Source organism: Anolis carolinensis, chromosome 1 (assembly GCF_035594765.1).
Source record: "Anolis carolinensis isolate JA03-04 chromosome 1, rAnoCar3.1.pri, whole genome shotgun sequence".
In the NCBI taxonomy this organism is placed as follows: Eukaryota; Metazoa; Chordata; class Lepidosauria; order Squamata; family Dactyloidae; genus Anolis; species Anolis carolinensis.
In genome coordinates, this window is record NC_085841.1 from 315,092,605 (window position 1) to 315,108,591 (window position 15,987).

The window sequence follows — 15,987 nt, forward strand, 5'->3', positions numbered from 1 at the left end:
TGTCCTCTAATACTGCACGAGTTGGTTCTTTTACTGACAGTTTTCTTCACTGTCCACTTTTTACACCCATACATGGAAATACACATATAAGTATTTATTTCACTTAGGTATCTGCATTTATCCAACTGAAATATGAAGTGTACAGTGGATTTTAATCTTCCCATTAGTAGGCAACCTGGAAGAATGACAGAAATCTGTTTAGCAAAGTTTCCAGAAATTATTTGTCCTGGCAACATGTTCTTTTGCTGGACCATATTAATTGCTACTTTCATACATATGCTTATGGAAGATGTTGATGATAGTGGAGCTTCTACAAGATTTGTCCTTAAACTAGGATATTTGATGTGCGACACAAAAGACAATCTTTCAGAGCTAATATGAAGTACCGTATATACCCGAGTATAGACCGAGTTTTTTAGCCCTTTTTTAAGGCTGAAAAAGTGCCCCTCGGCATATACTCGGGTGAGGGTTCTGGCAGGAAAGTGTGGGGCTTAAAGACCAGGACCCTTACCTCCAGAGAGGAGAGGAAGGCCTCTTCTTTCCTCTTGGCACATCAGTCACACACTGCCCTTCTCCCCCTCCCTCGCACACCACCCTTCTCCTTCTCCCTCGCCCATCACCCTTCTCCTTCTCTCTTGCTCCCAAAGTCACCAGTCTCTTTGCCTTCATGTTTCTCTTCCTTCTCCCTCCTTCCCCTCCGTTCTGTGTTGTCCCTGCCATACTGCGTGCGAGGCGGGAGGGGAGGGGAGCAAGGGAAGTGAAGGCATGCTCCACGGAGGCTGCATTTGCTCCCTTTTCTTCCCCCCCTTCCCTTCCCCTCCATGGCCACTCTGCTGCTTGCCTTCCTTGCCTGCCTGCAAAAGAGAAATCTGATGCAAGTCTGCTGAGCTCTTTCACTGCCTTTTTCTTCTTCCTTTTCCTCTTCACTTCCTCTTCACTTTTCCTCCTTCTCTTCCTCTCCTGTGTTGTCCCTGGACCAAGGCATGCTCCAGGGAGGCTGAGTTTGCTCCCTTCTCCTCCTCCTCTTGCTCCTTCTTCTCCCACCTTCGCTTCCCCCCTCCGTTCAAGGCCTGGCTTTTTTCTGCCTGGAGGAATCCTTTGTTGGGAGGTGTTAGCTAATCAAGGTGGCCAGTTGCAACATTCACACTTACCTCAAGGAGACAAGAGTTCTTTCCCCACCCTGAACATTCCACAGATATATAAACTCCACTTACTGACTGATTCTTGTCTGGAATTCCCCTGCTTTTTGAGTCTTGCTCTTTATTTACTATTCTGATTTTAGAGTTTTTTTAAATATTGGTAGCCAGATTTTGTTCATTTTCATGGTTTCCTCCTTTCTGTTGAAATTGTCCACATGCTTGTGGATTTCAAGAGGAGGCATGCTCCATGGAGGTCATAATACAGTAGGAAGAGATCCCCTAAGGCCATGCAGTCCAACCCTCTCCTGTTCCCATGCAGGAAATGCACAATAAAAACTCCCAAAAGTGGCAGCCCGGCCTATAATGATGATGATGATGATGATGATGATGATGATGATGATGATGATGATGATGATGTAGGAAGAGACCCCCAAAGGCCATGTTGTCCAACCCCCGCCTGCTTTCATGCAGAAACGCCACAATAAAAGCCCCAAAAAGTGGCAACCCAGCCTTTAATAATGCACTTCATTTTTTCTGCCTAAGTAGAGTATCTTGCATTTGTCCTTATTGAACTTCCTTTTGTTGGTTTTGGCCCAAGAGGCAGAGACCATTTTTATTTTTGAAAGTTACCAATAGCTGCTGCACTTCCCACCCTCGGCTTATACTCGAGTCAATACGTTTTCCCAGTTTTTTGTGGTAAAATTAGGTGCCTCGGCTTATATTCAGATCAACTTATACTCTAGTATATACGGTAATCACAAAGTGAAAGTTGGGTTTGACCTTTAAAGCCCAAAGCAGTGGTTCTCAACCTGTGGTTCCCCAGGTGTTTTGGCCTACAACTCCCAGAAATCCCAGCCAGTTTACCAGCTGTTAGGATTTCTGGGTTGAAGGCCAAAGCATCTGGGGACCCACAGGTTGAGATCCACTGCTCTATAGGGTATGGGTACAGGTTACCTACAGGATCACCTTCTCTTGTACAATCCATCTCAGACATTGAGGTCCTGGGGAGGGGTGCACGTGCAGCTATTTCAATCAACCAGAACCTGATTTGCGACCATCACCAGACAACCTTTTCATTGGCTGCTCCAAAATTGTGGAACAAGCTGCCGAAAGAGCTCCGATGGCTAAATGAGCCGTTGGAATTTAATACAGAGTTAAGATCTATATCTTCCATCAGGCCCACACAGTCTGTTTTGATTGTGACTTTTAAATCACATTCTATGTTGGTTGTTTTTCAAATTTGTTCCATGTATTCTAATATGTCTGTGTTTTAATATATGCTTTTATGTTTGCATTTTATCTATGTTCTAATATGTGATTTTATTGATGTATTTAAATACGTTGTGCTCTGCTCTAAGCTGAAAGAAGAGGCGAGTAATAAATAAAAATTATTAGTATTATTAGTATTATTTTCCAGTAGTGAGCAGTGGCAGCTACTTCTGTGAACATATCTGCCTTTCTTTTCTTTTCTTTTCTTTTCTTTAAAAATCTAATCCTTGAAATTACCTGCAGCTGACTGAATAAAAATTGATAACATTGTGTTATGGTTCTTTTATGTGGGTTGTGTACCAAGTATATGCCGATAGAAATTGAGGTTTACATGTATACTGTACTTCTGTGTCCCTATGGGGACAGGCAGAGGCAAGCACTGATCATGTTTTGGCTAAAAGGGGTTTTTTTTTTAAACTGCTGACAAAATGGCATTTATTGTGCCCACCTCCTGCTAACAGGGTATTTGTCTTCCGAGCCATTCATTATCATGAGCTCACACGAATTTATGAAGAATTAAAAAGAAGACAGATTTATTTTAATTTTCTGTAGTTTTTCTTTATTTTGGAACATGGAGTTTCCACTGTTTGGCAGCAGAAGTCAATGTTTCTATTTGTTGTTTGGCTTGTTCAAGCTGTTTTTGAGGCTTTGTTTGTGATTTTATTCTAATAGGGAGAATTTTTCCTTGTTTTTTTCAGGCTGAGGTATTGCCTTATCTGTCAGAAGAGCAGCTTAATGTACTCCTGAAAGAATGTATACAAACCCCAAGAAAAGAAGCCAGCCCTCCCCAGACAAAATCTCAGGATCTTTTTCTTGAGAGAGTGACTCCCTGTTGTGACTTGCTGGAAAACTCCATTCTGGACTCCAGAAATGAACTGTTAGTTGATGTCCAAAGTGGAGAAATGATAGAAGACCAAAAGATGATTAGGGCAGAACATGAAGATATATGTCTGAGTGATGTGATTGAAACTTCTGATTCTAACCTCAGCATAGCATTGATAGAATCTCACCAGGTAGAGACAAAAGAAAATAACCAAGAAAGCCAAGAGAAGTCAGTACATAATAGTAGCTCTGAAGGTTACTACATGGCAAAAGCACTGAGCCCGGACAAGCCGAGAAAGCCTTCCTTTCTTGATGAACCTTTTTATTGTATCAGCATGAACAATGAACTATCCACAGATGTCGACATTCCTAGCATGCCACTGAAAACTGGAGGAGGTGAGGTTCTTAATAAACCTTTGGAATAAGCTTTTGATTATGGTTTTAAAAGCCCAGGCAGGTTCTCACAGAAGGTATGCACTAATGTATTACGATTATACTGATGGGGCAAAAGGCCCTTTCATAAAGCACAAAGATGATGCCAGAAATAACAAAATTTCAAAATGTTTCCTGGCATTCTTGAACTGACATAAATAGCTGTGAGATTAGTTCTCTTAGAAAATGTACTAAAATAATGATTGATTATGTCAGCCAGCAATAAAGTTGGACCTACACACATGAATTAGGTCTTTAATAATCAGCAAGCACCATTCCTTTTGTTCTTTGTGTCAGTGAAATTGCACAAAAGGAACAAAAGGTCAACTGAATGTATTTTTAATAGAAAAACTACCCCCCCCAAAAAAAATCCCAAATGAAACTGGTAGCATTGCCACACACATACACACTCACACACACATGTACACATATGCACACGGATGGATGGATGTGTGTGTGTGTGAGATAGATAGATAGATAGATAGATAGATAGATAGATAGATAGATAGATAGATAGATAGATAGATCATAGTACAGTTTGCTCCCATATTCATGGACTTTACATCAATAGTAGATCCAAGCATTTACAGCTTGGAAAAGAGTGAACAACAGCTAAAAAGCAAATAAAGATTTTGCAATTTTCTATAAGTGTTACTATTTTACTATGCCACTGTATACAATCACTGAGGTACAATCATCTGACTAACAAACAACTCATAGCTACAAACGGGTGAGACAACAGGAAGTGAGAGAAATCTGCCCTTAGAAGGGAAATTCACCCCTGGAAGAGTTATGTGGGAAAGCTGTCTCAAAAATTGCTATAGTACATAGGAATCATTAGAAGGTCATTCATATATGTATATTGACTAATCTCCTTTAGATGTGTGACATTCTTTGTGCATCCCAGTAGCTTCTATGTTTTTCTCTTCAAATATTAACTTTACATCCTGAACACATTTTTAACACAACATTTAAAACTGTTATAGCAGGAAGTACTTAGAATTTACAGTTAAGAAAGGAAAGTGTCCAGAACCTGTTGAAGTGCGAAGTTTTCCGAGCTTAACTGTTAAATTCAGCCTTCCAAGTTTAAATGCTGTCTTCTTTATAGAAGACAATAATTTAGTTAGTGGATAATAATGCAGCAATTTCTATTTAGTGTTTATAACATTTTCATGACCATTTTTACATCTCTATTGGAATTTTCCCAAAATGTTAAAGGCCCGTCCAAATGGAAGATGATTTATACCCTTCGAAGGTCTTCTGTGATTCATTTTCAATGCAGTTTGTGAATAAAATGGTTCACATCTCTTGTGACATAGATATCATAGTGGGAACACAGTCTGTGCTGACATCCGTTGGGAATTAGAAGTATTACTCTACATGTGGGCAAAGTCTTGATCCAAGACTATTTTCTGTTTATTAGATATGTTTGGGGGGGGGGGGGATCAAGAATGACTTTTGTTTATCTTATATTGATTTGTTTTATTATCCGCAAGTGAGATATAGCAACTTTGCTTCCACAGATAATCCAATAATTATTTGTATTATAAACATATAGCAATGTAATAAATGGTTATAAAATGGGTATATTTTACTGCCATATTTTTGTTTTTTCTTAATATTACAAATGTGAACAGACTGTAATGATACCATTTAATTTAACATATTACATGGACCTTGTTAAATACAGCTGGATCAGTTTTGATGTAAAATTGTAACACTCATAGGATCAATTTTTAATGTGAAATGAAGGGCATATGCTTGGGAAATTAAGACTTAGACAAGGGTTCCCACAAGTGCCAAAATACATGCAGGCTCCTAACCAGTTTACGACTTAATTTAACAACAACAAGAACAAAAAGAGATTTAAAACAGACTATCAACAAGACAAACAATTGAAAGACAAAAACTCAGATAAGATACAAGTCAGCTACTTCCCAAATTATCATCACAGTTCTTTCAACTTATCTACTGAATCTAGCAAATGAACGAAGCAGGATATAATGGAATCACTTCATTGATCTCATAGGATCCTTCTCTGTAAACACAGAGGTGGAACGTTAATGGTGAGATTGTACCCCCAGATTCACAGTAGAACAAAGTCCCAATCTTTATTTCCTATTTAATACAACATTGATTTTAAAAATAAAATAAAAATATGATCATGTTCGAGATACATTATTGCATTTTTCCTGATTATCCAGATATCCATATCTCTAAATCAGTCTGAGTTTAGCTAGAGCTGGTATTAATGAATTTGTTTCAGAATTTGGTCAAATTGATTGTACAGGCCATATTTATAAACACACACACACACACCTTTTGCTATGGCCCTGCTACATGCCCTTATTTACTTATTGGAAAATATCCTCCAAAAACTTAAACTGGCTGTATCATTTTTTACCTCTTCGCCCCTGGACAGTGGCCAAACGTATGCAAGGTAGGTTGACCATGTTGATAAAGTTTAAGTCCTTTATCTTTTTTTTTTTCAATATAGTAAATCTATCAATAATTCAGGGTTGGTTTTATTTCTGTACGGATGAAGTGACAGATGAAGATATGCATGAAGACTAATATACTTCCAACTTAACCAGTATTGGTAAAATCAATGTCTTCTTCAATTCCTGATTTGCGTAATTATGGCTATTTCATGATTCATATCTGCACTGAAAGCATTTCTTGTTCTATAGAATACATTGTCAGTCAGTGAATTCTCTTTGTCGTACTTCGTTGTTACATTTGGTAATTTGAATAAATCATCTAAATAAATTCATTTCTAAAACATTCTAGTTAATCTCTGAAATTGACTTGCTTGTAAAATAGACTTGGGACATAACATACATGCAGATGCTCTTGGAACATCACTACATGGTGTATAGCTGTGGCTTTATGTCAGCGAAAATAAAGTTCACTTTCCTTCTAATAAATTGAAAATGAAAATTATTTTTGCGAAGTCATCTAAATAGGTCATATGCAAATTATGGTATGCTAAAAACTGTAAGTGTTTTGTCCTTGAATCTTGCTTTCCTCTTATTTGGAATGGTCAGGACATACTGATTTCTATATGTTTTGGGAAGATGAGTAATAAAAAGTTCTGATAGAGGAAGGGATTCTTCAGTAAACATAAGAACAATGCTATGCATACGGTGTTTATTTATCTTATGTGAACCAAGTCATAATTCCCATTTGCAGGAATTTTTAGAAAAAGATTTCAGATTAAAATCTGATAGTCATATCTAGCAATATTATATGATTTATTTAATTTTTTATTTTCACTGCTTGTTTGTTTATTAATTCTAGAACACTTAAGAGTGTTCTAGAAGTGTGATGACATTATACTATTATACATTTTATATTTGTTTTCAGAGGTTATTTATTATTTCTAAAAAAAACTTACAGTGATATAGGTGCTGCCCCTTTCTAGTACCACAATCCAACTCATGCATAAGGATAGTGTTAGCTCATTATGCAAGATTATACTTAGGGATTCTTATTAAAATATATATTACAGTGCACAACCTGTTAATTCTTCAGTGGTAGAGGAAAAGATTATTCACACTGCCTTTTTGTTGTTCAGTGAGAGGCAAAATAGGAAATTATTTGGCATTTATTACTCATTTGTTACTTCATTAAAGTTACAAAAAATAGGGCCATAATTTCAGATGCACCCTCAAAAATGATTCACCCTCCTCCCCAATTTCATAAGGAGTATTGAAACATTTTTTCATTGATTGCACAGCCCTAATATTTACAATATAGAAATGACAAATACAGGAGGAAAGGATTTGGAAGGAAGGGGCAGGGGAGAAGCTTGTTGAACAATGTATTGAAGATAGATGCGATTTGCTTAGGAGTACAATAAATTATGCTTCATACTGGGAGCCTTGCTCAAACTGCCCATATTTTCAGCTGCTTTTCAAATATATCCTCACATTTCACCCCCTTGTCCTAAACTTTCTTTAACTGGTACAAACTAAGTTCAAAGTTCAAAAGTAATTTGCTCTCAATTGGGAGCAAAGAGAAGACTAGGTGGGATCATGCTGTTCCGAGTAGACTCTGGCTGGATCTACACTGCCCAGTATCCCAGGATTTGATGTCTCTACTGAGCCCTTCCGGAAGTTGCCTTATGTTGTGTGATGGCCTCTGTGAAGGAAGTGTCCTGGCAACATGCTAGCACACTTAATTATCTCAGTGTGATGAAGTAGCCAGTTTCAGACAAAAGTAAACCATTTTAACCTCTCCTAGTTTGTGTATTCTTCCTTCTGAATAACTTTTGCTGTCTTTGTCACATTCTAATGTTACTTGGCCACATTTGTTCTTGCTTTCAGCTGTGAAATGCTGGGAGTGTGAGGTCCTTCTACGCTGCTCTAAATTCCAAGAACTGAACCCAGATTATCTGCTTTAAACTGAAACTTTAAATATGAATCTCCACTGCCAGATAATCTGGGATAAGAAGATAATCTGGGATCAGATCCTGGGATATAGGGTGTTGAGGCCTGGTCTGAGGAGGAGGGGGACACTTTGGTGGGGACTTTGTCCTCCTGAATTAGAGACCATCTCTTCTGTAGTACCTTAGGAAGAAAGTAGTTCTTCCCTAAATGGTTTTACAAACAGATCTGCTTTTAGTGAAGATAGTTCACATGAAACGCTGCCAGAGGCTCTGCTTCCAGAGGTTCTCCCAGACCCTAGGAAAGATGTGAGGGAGGTGGAAGATGCTGGATTGTTGCCCATAACTCAGCATTTTCAGTTACAGCGAGATAGTTCCAAGGAGAAGCAATTAAGATTTTCTCAGTATTTGAAAGATAAATGGAGGGATTCCAGGTGTTAGTTAGATAAGATCTCCATGGGGATCAATTTGGTTTCTTAAGCTAACTCCTTGGATTGCTCTATGTGAGATCACCTTTATATTTTCTGAAGAAAGTCATCTTTTCCTTGTGCTCCATGAACGGAGATTCTGGCCTTGCTTTCATATCATGTTTTCCTGTTTGGGATTTGAGAATTTCGTTTGGATACTGTTTTTGGTCTAAGTTTTGTGGATTTTGGCTTTACTGTCAGTGCGGGACTTTGTTGATTGCTGCCTAAAGAATACCCTGACTGAAACCTACATTTTGGAATGACTTTTGAAGCTTATACTTTGGATGTACTTTTGATTTTGCCTTTTACGTATACATTGGAAATACTTTTATACTCTTTACCTTGTAATGTATTTTTGAACTAGTTTGTTCTATAGAACACTCTTTAATAAAACTTTTAATTAGTTGATTGATTCCTGTTGGCTGAGCTATATTTTGGCTAATTAGCTCTTCATCTTAGGTGAAAAGGAGTCACAGAGGTGGCTGGGCTGCAACATAGGGGCAATGTGGAAGAGGCCCAAGAGAGACAATGGGAGAAGAACACTGCAACTATTGAAAAGGCTGTTTGTTTTAAATTAGCTCTGTTAATCAGTGGATTTATTTATAGATGTTTGGGCATTATCATAAAATGAAATATCTGGTAACTGGATGTACAAGGAGAGAAGTAGTGCTATATGGGACTATCCAAGATGCAAGCACATTCTATAATGCAGACACATGGGGCCTCATCACATTAGAAGTTTTTAGTGTCCTATGATATTTGGAGGATGCTGGAAGGATGGAGCCTGCCAGAGGCCATCAGAAGATGCACAGCTACTTCTGGTGGGACTCTCCTTTCAGCACCCAGTCACCATGATAGGACACCTCCCAGAGAACACGGGAGGCTTCCTGTGTTCTCATAGGAAAGAATGGGGCAAGTGTGGGGGAAAGCTGGGCAGCAAATCTTCCCCTTATGGGATGATAGGGGCCAATGCAGAGCATGGGGTGGCAGGTTCCCACACTGCCTGGTGGATTCACCATGCTGTATGGAGAATCCCCGCTCTCACCTGCAAATTGGACCTCAACATGATGAGGTCCATATTGTGCTGTGGAAATCATATAGGCTGGTTGCGGATCAGATAAATCCATTTTGGCAGTTATTTGTGACCCTTGTGGCTTGCTGGGAACCTTTCAACTTGAGTTGTAAGATTCTTGAAATCAGTAAAATCTATAAATTTAATTTTAAATATGTGTTTCAAGTTTTTTGAGTGGCCTCAACCCCTCTGCTTTACAACCTAGATTGGTTTAAAGCAACACAAAGACCAGAAGCCAGGTGTATGAGCTGATTAAATAGGTATTAAAACTCAAATGGAAATGCAACAGGTTGGAACCTGTGGGTACAGGATGTCCTAAGAGTAGGGAGAGGTTTTGGCAGATCAACAGAAGGGCACATGGCAGTCTGGCCAAGGAAAGGAGACAGAAAAAAGCAGACACATATTTGTCTTGTTTTAATCAGAGAAACAGAAGCTTGGCAGCAGTCATTCAACCAGTGGACTGTGCTGAAGAAGCTGCTGTGTAGCACCGTTGCCTGTGTAAATATCAACATTTGACAATTTAGAAGTGGCCAACTACTTGGGTCAGATGATGGAATGTATAGATTCTGTCCCAACTTGAGTAGCAAGGTTACAGTTCAGTTGTATTAGTAATCTCTTGCCATGTCGTTTACAGTTTGGAGGTGTTTTTCAGGGTACATCTACACTGTAGAATTAATATAGTTGGACACCTCTTTAAGTGCCATGACTCAATGCTGTGGCATCCTGGGATCTCTATTTTAATGAGGCACCAGCACTGGCAGAGAAAACTAAAGACTTTGTAAAACTGAAACTACCATGATTCCATAGCCATGGCAGTTAATGTGTCAAATTGCACTATTTCTACAGTGTAGATGCACCCTCTATGTCATAAACCTGGAGACAGGGCCTAAAATGATATTTGCTAATTACTTTGACGGCATTCAGTTGTTGAATGCATCATTATTCCTGCTTGGTAAAACAGCCATTGATATCTTTGTTGCTGTCCATCCTTTCTACCTTCCTCTTTTCCTTGTGATCTGCTATACTTGCTTTAGCTACAACAAGACCATACATAGCATTGTACTTTCTCCTAAAATGATGTGTAAGAATGCTGATGAGGAACAAGTAAATATTTTGCAAATATTGCAAGTCTGGCTTGGGACATTCATTTGCCTTAACATTTCTCCTGGTTAGGCAAGACAAATTACTGTGATCGACACTGTCTCCATACATAATATTATTCATAAACGACAGATGCTATACCCTTAGTCACAAAGGTCTTTCACAGTGCAACAAGTTCTCTTTGACCAGATCGCCACCTCAGCTTCCTTTTTCTTCTGTTCCTTTTTTCCTCAGTGTTAGGTCAGAACTTAGTTGCTGAAATAAGCTACTTAGTAGATCAAACATATATGGTTTGTTGCATGATCTTTGACCCCTTCTTCTGACCATACTTGTTAAATGAGAAACCCTCAAAGACCCCCCCCCCCCCCCCCGCTTTAAGAGGTTATATTCCTTTGAGGGTGTGTGTATATCTCACAGTGTCTCACCTACTGAGGGGCTAATATCCAGTTTCTAATTGATAAAGGCAATACTGTATTGGCATTCCCTTGAACCCAATGCTGGTAAATGGTGGCAATAGCAGAAAAGAGAATTGCTTTCCCTTCGCTCATGCATCTTCCAGGAATGCGCTTCTACATACTTGTTAACAAGATCTGTTGGAAATGGATTATTTTTTACAGTCGTGAAAGAGCACTACTCATGCAACAAATTAGCCAGTAGAAGTAGCAGATGTGTGTCTGCGCGCACACAAAATGAATGGGGGAGAATGCAGTTCATGATATCCTCCCCTGAATTTTTTGTCTCTAGAGGAACAGCCAGTGTTAACTCTTGGAAACAACAGTAGAAACCATTTCTGGATCTACACTGCCTGTAACCCAGGATCTGATCCCATTATCTGCTTATTCCAGATTATATGGGCTCACATAATCCAGTTCAAAGTGTAGATCCAGTATGAGTGATTTTTCCAAGATTACTCACTGAGACGCCTTCTACAATGCCATATAATCCAGATTATCAAAGCAGATAATCCATATTACCTGCTTTGAACTGGATTCAGGGGCGGTTCAACCGTGAGGCAAATTAGGCAGTTGCTGTGGCCCCATCCTTTAGGGGGTGCAGTTAAGGCGCTTCTGTGTGCACGTGCATGTGTGCATGCATGCGTGTGCACCCCGGCTCCTCCTCCCAGGATTGCTCCGCTCGCCTTTGGCCTGGGCCCACCTTCAGGCCTGCCTGTGCCCGCCTTCAGGGCCAGGCCTGCCTTAACCCACACCTATGGCAGGCATCCTCAGAGGTTATGAAGTCTGTTGGAAGCTAGGGAAGTGGAGTTTATATATCTTTGGAAAGTCCAGGGTGGGAGAAAGAGCTCTTGTCTGTTTGACGCTAATGTAAATGTTGCAATTGGCCAGCTTGATTAGCATTTAATGGCCTTGCAGATTCAAAGCCTGGCTGCTTCCTCCCTGGGAGAATCCTTGGTTGGGAGGTGTTAGCTGGCCCTGATTGTTTCTTGTCTGGATTTCCCCTGTTTTCAGAGTGTTGTTCTTTATTTACTGTCCTGATTTTAGAGGTTTTTTTTAATACTGGGGGCCAGATTCCCTTTCGGTGGCCTTTTAATTATCTGCCTTGATATTCTGGGTTATATGGCTGTGTGGAAGGACCCTCACTGCTCTTCCACACAGCCATATCACCCAGAATATCAAAGCAGAATAACCCACAATATCTGCTTTGAACTGGGTTATCTGAGTCCACACTGCCCTATATCCCGGTTCAATGTTTGATGCTAAATTTGCAAATATAGTAATTCCTACATAACATTACCATGTATTGAACTGCTTTTTCTGTTGATTTGTTGTAAAACATGATGTTTTGGTTCTTAATTTGTACAATCATAATGTAATTTGATGTTTAATAGGCTTTTCCTTAATCCCTCCTAGTTATCCAACATTTTTGCTTATCCAGCGCTTTTATTTTTCAGTGATTTGTTTGGGGGGGGGGGGCAAAATTCTGTTCGCTTACACTTGAAAATTACCAAGGGCTGGCCCTGACTGGATTACATGTGTTTAAATTACCATATAACCCAGTTTAAAGCAGATAATAGAGATTTTATATGACAGTGTAAAGGGGGCCTGAGTTTTCATGTCTAAGTGAGAACTGATAATATAGCTTGCCCCTCCCTGGTGATTCTCTTGTATGAACAGGTAAAACTCATGAATCGCTCCAAATTCTGCAACATTCCCATTACCTACTGAAGACATCTCCCACCTCTTTTAGAGCATGAGCCAATTTTCATAGCTGCCCTATCTGCCAGTCATGTCTTTTCCTAGTATTAGTTTGCACACTTTTAGACTATTAAAGGTTTCCACACAGCATAGCTTCTTCCTTCACTATAACATTTCTTGTGCAAAGTAACTCAGCAAGACATAAATTTGAAGTCACTGCAGCCTGATATTCATTTGCCTTAACGATTAGCTGAGCTAGTGGTTTTTTGTTTTTTTGTTTTTTTTAAAAGAAAGACATAACTCATAAACCTCACACACATGCCGGATGACTTCTCCCTGTTGATCAAGTTCACCACTTTCGGTTCCTGTTTTCTTGTTGTAACGGTCAGGACCAGACTGATTAAGGAAGCCACTCAGCAAATTCATTATGTACCCATTCACCACTGGTCCCTTCCTCTCTGTACCTGTTATCTGATAAAATCATAGACTTGGAAACTGGAAGAGCCTCATGGGTTTCTGTGCTCAACTTTCTGTCCAGTGCAGCATCTCCAGCTGAAATCTTCCCCAGCAGGAAGCTGACCAGAACCATGGAATGGCTTTTAGAATTCTGCTTTGGCACTACCTGTGTTTGTTATGATAAGAATCCTACCTGTATGCTGTGCACCTGAACAGTATAATATGAAATGTTGCTTCCTGAGCCACAGTTCGCATGTGACAAGAATGTGATAAGAAGGTCTGAGAGATTTTTAAAAATTCTCTTTACATATTTATCTAGAAATAACCACCCTAAATTCAACAACTATTAGTAAGCGTATTTAAATTTACAGGATTAGAAAACAGCCCTAAATATAAATTACTATAGGATTTGGTTGCCCTTTTCATGGCAAATCTTTTTATTCAGGTAACAAAAAAAACAGATTAGAGGATTTCCAGTTTCTTTTAGGTGGATGATGTTGAGGTTTAATGTAAGGATTAGGGTTGAGTAGTTCTTAATATTGAGATATGTGAGGGATGTACTTTCAACAAAAGAGAATTGTGTGGCTAATTTGAAGTAGGAATGCCTGAGCCTTGTCTAATAAACGCAGGATTTTGCAAGTCTGTGTTTGCATATGCATGTCAAGGGATCTACATACAGGTTATGCTTATACTTGGTTTCTGTTATTTGTTCATCGTGAGGCTTCAGACTTCCTCTTGGCACACTCAGGCTGGAAAATGTGTTCTTCATATTTATATATTGATTATTTGCACATAGTATAAGTCACGGTAGTGAAAACATATAGGAATGTGGCACTGGTCTCCAATTTTTGAACCATTGAGGAATGAAGTAGCCCAGCATTTTGGACATCTTGCATACACGTATTTTCTGGATAAAAGGATTAGTTTAAGCAGATTTCACTGAGCTTTAGAGATCTATTCAAACTTATTCTGAAAGGCGTTCTTTAAAATGAGACCATAAACGTATGTTCTAATTCATTCTGAGCATCTTAACTTTTTTTTTTTAAAAAAAAGTAAAGGTCTTATCATTTTTATGCTCAGTAGCATTTCCCTCTTCTCCATATAAGTGAGCTAGTACCCATTTGAGAAAACATTTTTGCACTTGAAGACATTTCAGATTTCTCTTCTTGAGGGACTCATGGAATTTATATAATGTCAATACAACTCTTAAGAAAAAAATATTAGCAGGCACATTGCTGTCTATAATCTCTCAGCTTAATTTCATGGGTCTGTTTTGGAAGAAAAAGAATTTTTGCAAAATTAAATTTGTGTAGAGATCCAGTGATAGCCTAAGGAAATTGGTGATCAACTCTTAAGACATATAGGCAAAAAATTAACATTTGATTAATCCAACTTCTTGTTAAGACTTCTATGGTATAGGATCTCACAAGACATCATACACAATTGTTGTCACTTTTCTCTTGAAGTTCTGCTTCCATCATTGATAGGGAAATGTGCAAATAACGTTTGTTTCATCCTCACTGCAGCGCTCACCAATGCTTCCTCTTCATCCTGGAAAGAGGCGACATGTGGAGTGCCGTAGAGTTCTATCCTGGGTCTGGTTCTGTTCAACATCTTCATTAATGACTTAGATGAAGGGTTAGAAGGCATGATCATCAACTTTGCAGATGACACCAAATTGGGAGAGTTAGCTAATACTCCAGAAGACAGGAGCAGAATTCAAAACAATCTTAATGGATTAGAGAGATGGGCTAAAACCAACAAAATGAAGTTCAACAAGAACAAATGCAAGATACTCCACTTAGGCAGAAAAAATGAAATGCAAAGATACAGAATGAGGGACACCTGGCCCGACAGCAGTACATGAGAAAAAAATCTTGGAGTCCTCGTGGACAACAAGTTAAACATGAGCCAACAATGTGATGCGGCGATTAAAAAGCCAATGGGATTTTGGCCTGCATAGATAGGAGCCTAGTGTCTAGATCCAGGGAAATCATCCTACCCCTCTATTCTGCCTTGATCAGACCACACTTGGAATCACACTGTGTCCTATTCTGGGCACCGCAATTTAAGGGAGATGTTGACAAGCTGAAATGTGTCCAGAGGAGGGTGACTAAAATGACCTAGAGTCTGGAGAACAAGCTCTATGAGGAGTGACTTAAAGAGCTGGGCATGTTTAGCCTGCAGAAGAGAAGGCTGAGAGGAAACATGTATCAAGATGTGAGGGGAAGTCGAGGGAGGCAGGAGCAAGCTTGTTTTCTGCTGCCCTGGAGACTAGAATGCGGAACAATGGCTTCAAACTACAGGAAAGGAGATTCCACCTGAATATTAGGAAGAACTTCCTCACTGTGAGAGCTGTTCAGCAGTGGAACTCTCTGCCCTGTAATGTGGTGGAGACTCCTTTGGAGGCTTTTAAACAGAGGTTGGATGGCCATCTGTCAGGGGTGCTTTGAATGTTATTTTCCTGCTTCTTGGCAGGAGGCTGGACTGGATGTTCCACAAGGTCTCTTCCAACTAGATGATCCTATTATTCTATGAAATATCTGTGACACAGACATTATGTGTTCATTCTCCCTTAAAGTGTGCTTTTTGTGGACTGTTTAAATTTTTTACACAATTTGGTGAAGTGAGAAATCTAAAAGGGCATTATGCTTTCATTCACATATTAATTTGGAAAATACAAGTCCGG

The 15,987-nt window shown here is 39.2% G+C and overlaps 1 protein-coding gene across 7 annotated transcripts in view; it reads left to right on the top strand.

The window, feature by feature from the left end:
- The window catches only part of fsip1 (fibrous sheath interacting protein 1), a 119,997-nt gene that overhangs the window by 66,328 nt on the left and 37,682 nt on the right, over positions 1-15,987 (top strand). For 4 of the 7 annotated variants that reach the window (XM_062967326.1, XM_003224770.4, XM_062967329.1 and 1 more), the window contains one exon: positions 3,107-6,451. The exons of 1 other annotated variant lie outside the window; for it this stretch is intronic. In XM_062967326.1, the coding sequence (XP_062823396.1) occupies positions 3,107-3,655 (549 nt within the window). In that variant the 3' untranslated portion in view covers positions 3,656-6,451. Of the gene's footprint in view, positions 1-3,106; positions 6,452-15,987 lie in introns of those variants that run through there. 2 more of the 7 variants (XR_010001828.1, XM_062967336.1) reach the window with 2 other exon arrangements.